Below are 10,902 nucleotides of genomic sequence, written 5' to 3'. Positions count from 1 at the left end.
GGGCGGGTAACAGATTTGCTATCACATTCAGCGCGCGGTCCTCAAAGGACACCATTCCACTCTTCATCAACTTCTGAACCTCATACTTGAGCGAATAACAGTTCTTGATATCGTGTCCGGGTGCTCCTTGATGAAAAGCACAACGGAGCTCAGGCTTATACCACCATGGAAGTGGTTCTGGAATTTGCGGCGGGTTTCTTGGTTGGATCAGGTTCTTGAGAATCAAAGATGGGTACAATTCTGCATAAGACATAGGAATCGGGTCGAAAGAGACCTTCTTCCTCTCGAAGTTTTGGTGATGATGATTGTTATTGGTATTGTTGTTGTTGTAGGTGTTTGCTCGTTGTTGTGGTTGTTATTGTTGACGTTGTGGTTGTTGAATTGGTGTTGATTATTGATTAGAAAACACAGGGATAACTGAAGATACTTAATGATGATGTTGACGGGATGGTTGATTCCTTCTGATTTGAGGTCTCCTATGCCTCCTACTGCTTATTGCATTCGCTTCATTGTCCTTTTTCCTCCCAAAATTGCTACCATACCTCTTACTTAACGATGCTTCTTCTTTCGACAAACATCCATCTCAGACTCCTTCCTAAAGCCTCATCCCCATGTTTACCATTTCGGTAAAGTCAATGGGGGCACTAGCAATCATTCGTTCATAATAAAATGAGGAGTGATTTGGGAACTCTTTTTCCTCCAAAGGAGGAGTGATTTGGGCAGCCAGTTCCTTCCATCTCTACGTATACTCTTTAAATGTCTCCTTATCCTTCTAAGACATAGACCTCAACTGGTCTCTACCAGGCGCCATATCCATGTTGTACTTATACTGCTTGACAAAATCCTCTCCCAAGTCATTGAAAGTACGAATGCTTGCACTGTCTAATCCCATATACCATCTGAGCGCAACACCAATCAGGTTATCTTGGAAGTAGAGAATCAACAGTTGATCATTGTCGGTCTGAGTAGACATCTTGCGAGCATACATCACTGGATGACTGAGCAGACAAGTGTTCCCTTTGTACTTTTCAAAGTCGGGAACTTTGAACTTCACCAGGATCTTCACATTGGGCATTAAACACAACTCATCAGCACTCTTTTCAAACAAGTCCTTATCCCTTAGTGTCTTCAATTCCTCGCGTAACTCAAGAAACTGGTCTTTCATTTCATCCATTTTCTCATAAGCATCTGGAACCTCAGACGACTCGGAGCGATAAATGGTGTCCTCTAAACAAGGTAAGGTGTGCACAACGGGAGGTGGCAGAGACATGACCAATCTAGATGTCGGTATGGAAGCAAATGTAGGCGCAAAGCCTTCAGGAATAAAGTTCGGTAGCATTCCCCACGGGAATCCGGAAGGCATAGTGGGTGCAAAATGAGCGGTAGTAGCAGGCATGGTAGAGGTAGCCACCTCTGAAATAACAGTCCTCTGAGGAGGAGGAGTCGCTGGCGTTGGAGAAGCTTGGCTTTGAGCGGCAAGAACTGACTCCATCATGACAGTCAGGCGGGCGATCTCATCTTTTAACTCTCTGTTCTCTTGCTCTAGATGCTCCATGATTTTGAGATGATTGGTGCGGGTGTTGTACCGATGAGTCAGCTTGACTAAAGCACATAAGAAACACCAATGAGACATCTGGCGAAAGAGAAACCTGCTTATGCACATGATGCATGAAATGTAATGCTTGTTTATTTATTTTTGTTTTCAAGGAACTTACTATATATATATATATATATATATATATATATATATATATATATATATATATATATATATATATATATATATATATATATATATAACTGCAATAATTTTTATATGACCAAAAATCTCTTTTCATTTATATAATTGGAAGGATTACACTGAGTACAATTTCAGAAACCAAATGAAAAATACAAGAGAAAAGGAGACTAGTCATCCTAAGGATCCCTAACAACAATGTCAGAAGACCTAGCTGAAGGCGCGTACTTCCTTCGAATGTGACGAATCTTGATCTCAAAAGAAGCCTTCATCTGAGTCTTCTCGAGGACAAGCTAATCAACAATCTTCTTCCAAGCAACGGAAGGTTGAGGCATGCTAGAAGATGAAACCTATGGCTATTTCTGTCTCTTCGTCACTCGGTCTTCAAGTAGCTCAATAAGTGCATCTTTGTCCTTAGACTCCAATTGCAACTCTTCATGCTTCTTGCTCAAAGCACGGAAACACTCTTCCCACATATCCTTCTCTTGCTTCATCTTGGCGAGCACGTCTTCCAACTCCTCAACATCTTGGTTAGGGAGAGTTAATGGCTCAGCCACAACCATAGACATAGGTTTTTCATAAGGATAAAGCATCTTCAACTCCAAAGCTCTCTTCTTCACCCAAAGAGTGTAAGTTTCCAAAGCTACACATTTGCACGGACCAAGCTCGGATCTTCCTTTCCTATGAACATTATGCCAAGCATGCACAATCTTCTACTTCAAATGTTAGGGATCTTTACCCTCTTGATAGAAAAGACCTTTTAACAAAGTGTTATTAGGTTTGTCTCTCAAGGGGAACCCAAGTTGACGACGAGCCAAAGTAGGGTTGTAGTTAATTCTTCCTTGTGTACCAATGAGAGGCACATTAGAGAATTCACCACAACTATCAATAATGTCCAAACTGCTCAAAGACGGATCATACCAAACTATATCATCATTAGTGAGAGACATAAGTCTCTGAGACCACCGTAGACATTGTTTGTTCTCCACAAAAGCAGGTGTCTGAGGCAAGTGCGAAATAAACCACTTGTACAGAAGAGGAATGCAACAGACAATAGTTCCACCACCCTTAGAATTCCTTAGATGCAAAGAGAAATACATATCACCCAACATAGTAGGCACAGGATTCTCAATCAAGAAAAGTCTAATGGCGTTAACATCAACAAAACCGTCAATGTTAGGGAACAAATCTAATCCATAAATGAGCAACACAAAGATAGCTTCAAAAGCATCCACACTACCAGCTTGAGCAAAAACAGTAGTTTCCTTGATGAGGAAATCAGATGGCAACCCAAACAATCCTCCTTTCTTCACCCAATGAGCCTTATCTCAGACTTCTTCAAGTGGAGAGCTTCAGCAATAAGATTAGATCGGGAAATCTCCTCCAATCCACTAAAAGGTACTCTACGAGAAACAGGTATCCCCAAAAGATGAGAATACTCCTCCAAGGTAGGCACAAGCTGAAAATCTGGGAAAGTGAAACAACTGCACTAACTCACTCAGAAGTCTTTCAACCACATCAACAGACAAGATGGATAGAAGCTTCCCATGGTGTTGTTTGAAGTCCAAGGGATCTAATACAAAAGATGCTAGCTTCCTTAACTCTTTCAAGTTGGGACATCTGAAACTGTACTTCTCAGTGTTCCTTCGTCCATAATCCATGGTCTGAAAATATTTGCAAATAATACCTCACTTCCTTGAAATTTTCGTGTGATGAATGTTATGATGCGCATGAATTCATGAATGCAACAATAAGGGATCACACACAAGGCAAGCAAACAAAGGTCAAGGGATGAATCAAGTCACTGTCAAGATCAATCATCTATTTTGGTAGATTATGGTTTACACCTTATCAACACCTAAGTTCCATTGATATTGACAAGATTTGATTGGATCAACCAAGAATCAAGGGTTTGTTGTAAGTCACGAGCATGAAGTCTGGGTAAGAACCATCCCAAAGGAGTGAACTAAGGATAAAAACCTGTAGATCATGTTCTAAAAAGTTCCCAGAGTCTTAATTCCATCTATCGGATATTACAGGTTAAGATGACTGACTCATCAACCCATAATATTCTCAAGAGAAACTCGTCTGAGTGTAGTATCGCGTAACAACTGTTATCAAGTCTACAGTCGAACAATTTCCGCACTACGTCCTAAATAGGCCAAGAGGGGGTAAATGTTCTATGGTCCTTACCTTCTCGGACCTAAATCAGAGATAGTAATGCCTAACCACAAATACTTGTGTGACATTTCCAAATCCAAAAGAGTCTCCACTGAGCAGATGGATCTCAAGCCAACTTGTTAAGGACTACTCCACACAAGTCGAACATGACTATACCATCCTCCTATCTTAATTGCACTCAAGTTCGGGTTAGAACTTATCTCACCACTCAAAGATCACCAAGCACAACAAGCAGATTAAATCACACATACATATATACAAACATCACATATATACAAATATATACACACAAAAAGTAGGCTAAACCCACTGGAGACTACTCCCCAGCAGAGTCGCCACTTAATTTCTGTAGCGGTAAATTCATGATCATCAAGCTATGGATAAGCTAGACATCAAATAACAAGAGTCGCCACCGCGCTTTTATTGTGTCCAAGGGAAAAGGGAAAAAGTACGAACAAAACCCAAAAGTAAGAAGTTTTCAAATCAAAACTAATAAAATGTAAGAGATTACAGGTAAGGGGGTTGGTTACACAGAGGGAAGGTGTTAGCACCCAAAGTGTCCTAGGTACTCCTAGGGAGCCCTTTTTGTGTGCATATGTCTTTGGTACAAAATGATGTTTACAAACAAATAGAATGGGGGATGAGAAAAGAATTCATTAATTATATTTTTGTGTTTGACAAGACCTTAGGACTTGTGCCTACGTACCAACATAAAAATGAGGGATCAAAACCTCGTAATTCGTGATACAAATTTCAAAGTGGATGCATTGCTTTTAACAAAAATTATGTTTGAAAGGCACAAAAGCCTAAAAAAATGGTTTGAATGAGTTAGTTCTTTTTGGCTTTTTGAAAGTTTAAGTCAAGTATAATTAAGTTTATTTACAAGTTTGATTAAGAAAAGAAGTTTGAAAATGCAATGGCATAAGGCCAAAGTTTCTAGTTTGCAAAGTGGTCAAAGTTTATAACAAAACTAGTTCAAACAAAGATTTTTTTTTAAAAGGGATGGAGAGATTTTGAAATTTAAGAAATGGGGAGGAGATGAAGAGACTAATCCTAAGCACAAAATTAAAAGTCAAGGGTTGAAATGATTTGACCAATGGGTAGCAATCCAATAGACAAGAATGTCAATAGAAACCCAAATTCCCTTGGACATTTAGAATCAAGTAACACACAAATGCACAATTATATTATCTTGAAGAGCAAGACATCAAATAAAGATAGCCACATCCAAGCTTTTGCCACTACATAATCTTCTTCAAATTAGCCCATGTAACAGATGAATTCCATAAGTCACAGGTTCAAAATAACAGCTTCACAATGATCATGTTGCAGATGAACTCAAAGGGATCTTGAATGGTGTATCAGATGAAGTTTCAAATTATAATCACTTGGTTACACAAAAGTTAGCATTGGCCAAGTTCTTTAGCATAGGATTGTTGCCCAAGTTCTAAGTCAATTTGTCCAAGATCAAGTCAGCAGTCCACACAATTTTTTTTAGGGTTTTTGTTGTTATTATGTACATTAATGGTCAAAGACCACACAAACAAACAAAGTATACACAAAATGGAATATATCACACAATATGGTCCAAGTGGGCAAAGTGAAAATTACATTAACATAAACAATTAGAATAATATGAATAATGGCAAATGAATAAAGACTAAAATTAAATGACATTAAAGTAAGTGGCTTGAAATTAAAAGTTAGTTGTTAATGAGTTAGAAGTTAGTATTGTTTTGCTTTTGCTTTTCACTTTTTAAGTCATTCTTTGGAGAATACTCAACCCACTTATCAGAAGCATGGATCCTTGAGCCAAGACATCTTCCAAAGGAAGGAAAAAAGGCCAAGTTTCCACACAATAGCATGAAAGAGGGGAGACTTACAATCTCACTAACTAGAATGTTATGCCTTTTATGTCACAAATTTAGCGCTATGTTAAACAATCGTAATTGGACTTATGTAGAAGTCACAACTATTTGAGGTCGGGCAATAGAATTTTGATGTTAATTCATGTTAGAGACATAATATAATGGACTATGCTCATGAAACATACCACACACAAAAAGAATATGCAAAAGAGATGGCCTAATCTCATCCATACTTATGTTGATTTTTCAATCAACTAGCTTTAGGACTTTGAGATATCATAGGTCAAATGAGATAAATGCATAAAGAATGGGAATGAGATGAAGAGGTAGGGGAATGGATCAAAACTCAAATTGGTCAAAGGAGGACTTTTACCAAATTAATATCATCCATTCATTTTGGGAGATGGAATGTACATTCCATCAATCCCCTAAATCCAATGATATTAACTTGACAAAGTCAAATCAACCTTGACCAATGTCCAACAACAAGAGTCAAACTCAAACAAGTGATCACAATTGGTCAACACAATTAATTGGAATTTATTCAAATTAAAAAAAAACTAAAATAATATATTTAAATTAAATATGGTTTGTCAAATTCCTAAAGCCTCATTAAAACACCAAAGAAATGGCCATGAGATTTATCATAGGTCAAACAAGGTCAAAGGACATTGGGGAAAAAATTTCAGAATTTTCAAAGACTTAAAAGTATTTTTAAACAATTAAAAATAATCACAAAATCAATTAAATCATGAAAAATATTAATAATGATCCAAAAAATAATTTTAATTCAAAATATGAAAGAGGAAATTATTTGAATTTTTTTTGGTGAAACTCTCATATTTTTTTGGATCAATATTAAAATTAATATGAATTAATGAAAATAAGCTAATTAAAATAAAAAACAGAAAATAGCAAAAAAATGTGGACCACTTGATCTCCCTCATTAATTGAGGTGGCAGATCAAGTGGTCCTCAGCGCGCGTTCCACAATGGACACTAGTCAATGCGCTGCAGGGATGGTATTTAAAACCAACGCACGAGATTAAAACGTTTGAAAAGGATCTTGTGGTCTGGAAAGATGCCAACACATCGTCAGAGCTCTAACTCCGGTCTTCTTCTCCGGTGAACCTCACCGGACTGGTCCACCCTCAACCATCACCAAAATAAAAAAGAAGGACATGATCTGAAAGAAAAAATGGCGTAGAGCACGAATCTGACCTCAATTTTAACTAACTCCATATATATAGAAAGATATGAGGAGTTGAATTTTGAGGTGTGTCAACTGAGTTGCTTCGATTTGACCTCTAAGCAACTCAATCTTCTTGCCTACATTAGTAGGATTTAAGACAACCAAAGATCCAAGAGAATTGAGTAGAATTGAGTGAGAATCGAAGAGATGAAGTTTTCTGAAAATTACCTTCAATGCCATGCAGTTCTTGATTCTGCTTGCTTCAAACACGATCTGATCACACTTGAGAAGCTAATAGGAAGTGATTGGAGAGGTTGCAAGGTTGTGGATCCTGGAGTTCTTGAATCTCCAAAAGTTGAGATTCAAACTCAAATTGAAATTTCTCAGGTTTTCCTTTAGAATGAGAGGGTTTCAATGGGGGGCAAAGCTGGCGCGCCAAGTGTGATTCAAATGAGCTCAGAAGCCTTCTATTTATAGCCAAAGGGAATGATATCTACACACTTCAAAATCTGTCCAAAATTAGCAATGTGGATGGCACGAGTGCATGAGCATGTACAGGCCCATGATGCAATGCAATAAGGTCCAAAATGATTCAAATTGAAGTCTGAATGAAGCTTGAATGGCAAGGCATTATGAACTGAAGTTTGTACAATTGATTCTTTCCAATGATGCATCCATGTTAAAGCCATGTGCAGACCTAGCAATCCTTATCCAAAATGCATGAACTTGGGTTCTTTGGAAAGCTTGGATCAAGGGTAACAAGTTTGATGTTAGACACTTTTTCATTTGGAGCTTGTAACATGGAGAATTTTGAGGTGGGAGTTTGGAAATTTCAACATGTTGAAAATTTTTCTAAGTGTCAAGCTATATATCTAAATGTTCCACCTTGCTTAACTTTTTATGTGAGCTTCAAATGAGAAAAGTGCCTTCATAAAAGTTGTATCTCTTTCAAATACCTTCAAAATGGTCACCAATTTCATGTAATTTAGATTTGGAATGATAGAGTTATGCATTTTTGAAGTTTGGAAAAATCACTTGTTCAATGGTATAGGTCAAAAATGACCTATAGTGTATCCTCATATCACATGCTCATAAAAGTTGAATTTGCTCTCACTCCAAACATCAAAGTTTAAGTAGACATCTTGAATTTGATTGTGAAACTTTGAAATATTTCATCTCATAAAAATTGAGCAAGTTATGGCCTTGGGAAGTTGACTTTCAAATTAGGGTTTAGACAAAATGACCTATAATGTTTCAACATAGAAAATGATTTTCCAAGAAAAACTAGCTCTAGGTCTCAACATGAAAATTGTTTGTAATGTCCTTCAGAGTAACTGTTCTCTTGGAATCATTTTCATATGTTGAACATTGTAGGAGATAGGGTCTAGGGAGACCCAATTTTGATCAGATGAATTCATCTGGCCAACCACCATCAACTAACTTGCTAACTTTCAATTCTCTTGACTTTCTAGGCTCATGGTAGATCATATATGCATAAGATGATGAATTTTGAAGTATCCCTTAAGAAATTTGATCAATTATTGAGATAGCTTGTTGGAGAAGTTACTCAAGATACCTAGTCAAACTAGGGTTTCCAAGGCAAATCACCCTCAAACTCTTGAAGAATACTTGATCAATATAACATGTAAAGGTCATTAGGACTCATATATGATGCTCATAACCATTCTTGGATCAATGCATAGTTGTGCTCTTTGCCAGGAGGCTCTCAAACCCTAGATATGAACTTGATAGATCAATGGAGATCATGCCCTACCTAGAAAAGAGTTAGGAAAATGCAAAGACATATTTTTGTATTTTGGTTAGTAAAATGATGATATACAAGTATGATACAATCACATAGTGCTTGGTGATATCTCCCAAAACAAACCCAATGAAAGAGGGGTAAAGAGGATGCCAAGGTATGATTCCAATGCTAATGCTTATGATGAAATTGCATGAGGGATCTTAGGGTCAAAATTGAGGTCTTACAGGTATAATCAAATATGCTTGGTGATCTCTCCAAATGCAAACCCAATTAATGAGGGGTAAGTAGGATGCCCAGGTGTGATCCCGAAGCCAATGAATATGATGAGAGAGCATGAGGGATCTTAGGGTCAAAATTTGGGTCTTACAACGATTACGATCAACTTCTATTGTCATCCAATAGTAGCCCACCCTCAATATCTTTTTAACCATGGTTTACCCACTAGCATGAGTACCAAAGGAGCCTTCATGAATTTCAATTATGATTTAATATACTTTGTGTCTATTCATGCATCTGAGCAGGACCGAGTCGTAATTCCTCTTGTATAGTACATCTCCATTTAAGAAGAACTTAGATGAGAGCCTTCAGAGGTACTTCTTATCTGTAATGGATGCATTCTCTGGATATTCTTGCTTTTCTAGATACCTATTGATATCATAGAACCATGGATGACCATCTGATTCATCTTGGGCTGCCAAATAGTATGTTGGTTCATCCAAGTAGTCAATGCAGATAGATGGTGCTTCAGTCTTCCACTCAACCTTGAACATGGATGCCATAGTGAAATGGTGAAATGTAATCTCAATAAAGTATGGGATTCGCTTCAAGTCATGTTCCTTGCACGAGATCAACTTGTGATCTCGCACTTCCCAATCTCCCCTAACTTGGCTGATTACCAAGGCTGAATCTCCATAAACTTCAAGGATCTTGATCCTTAAATCAATGGTTGCTTCTATGCCAAAGATGCATGCTTCATATTCCACCATATTATTAGTGAAGTTGAAGCACAACCTTGCAGTGAAAGGTAAATGAAAACCGGTTGGAGAGGTGATAATTGCCCCAATTCCATTTCCTTGGGCATTGGAAGCACCGTCGAACATGACCGTCCATCGCAATCCTGGTTCGGGTCCTTCCTCAGGGCCTGGAATGTTTAAATCTCTAATGAACATAATGTTTTCATCAAGGAAGTCGAAACTCATAGGTTGATAGTCATCCATGGGTTGATGGGCCAGATAACCAGATAACACACTACCTTTGATGGCTTTCCACGTGACATATTAGATGTCGTATTCGGTTAACGCCATCTGCCAATAGACAACCTTCCTGTGAGAGTAGGATTTTTAAAAACGTACTTGATTGAATCCATTTTAGATATCATGAGAGTTGTATGAGTCAACATATATTGCCTTAGGCATTTGGCAGCCCATGCAAGTTCACAACATGTCTTTTGGAGCAGTGAGTACCTACTCTCGCAATCAGTGAACTTATTGCTTAGGTAGTAGATTGCATGCTCCTTTCTACCTGTCTCATCATGCTGTCCGAGAACACATTCCATAGATCCCTCAAGAACTGTTAGGTACATGATAAGAGGTATGCCTGTCACATAAGGCATCAAGATTGATGGCTCTTGTAAATATTCCTTTATCTTTCAAATGTATTTTGGCAGTTATCATTCGACTCGATTGCCTGATCCTTATGGAGTAACTTGAATATTGGCTCACATGTGGTCGTAAGGTGATATATAAGTATAGCAATGTAGTTTAATCTCCCTAACAATCCACGAACCTCCTTTTTAGTTCTTGGCATTAGCATACCTTGTATGGGTTGACTTTTTCAGGATCGACCTCAATCCCAAATTGGCTTACGATAAAACCTAGCAATTTTTCAGATCTTACCCCAAAAGTACACTTGTTGGGATTTAGTATCAACATGAACTTCCTTAGTTGTGCGAACAACTTCTGCATATGACTCATATGTTCCTTCTTAGTTTAGGATTTTACGATCATATCATCAACGTACACATTAATCTCTTAATGAATCATGTCATGGAAGAGAGTATCGTCGCACGTTGATATGTCGCATCGGTATTCTTCAGCACAAAAGTCATGACCTTTTAGTAAAAGGTCCCCTAAGGGGTAATAAATATGGTATTCTCCATG

At 37.8% G+C, this 10,902-nt stretch overlaps 1 protein-coding gene across 1 annotated transcript; it reads right to left on the bottom strand.

Annotated features, from left to right (window-relative positions):
• Window positions 1-9,327: 9,327 nt before the first annotated feature.
• On the bottom strand, window positions 9,328-9,960 carry LOC127101878 (uncharacterized). The gene has a single exon (XM_051039308.1). The coding sequence runs from the start codon at window positions 9,958-9,960 to the stop codon at window positions 9,328-9,330; it is 633 nt and encodes a 210-aa protein (XP_050895265.1).
• Window positions 9,961-10,902: the final 942 nt, after the last annotated feature.

The sequence above is a fragment of the Lathyrus oleraceus genome, chromosome 7 (assembly GCF_024323335.1).
Source record: "Lathyrus oleraceus cultivar Zhongwan6 chromosome 7, CAAS_Psat_ZW6_1.0, whole genome shotgun sequence".
NCBI lineage: Eukaryota > Viridiplantae > Streptophyta > Magnoliopsida > Fabales > Fabaceae > Lathyrus > Lathyrus oleraceus.
This window is presented reverse-complemented; position numbering and strand designations above follow the sequence as displayed.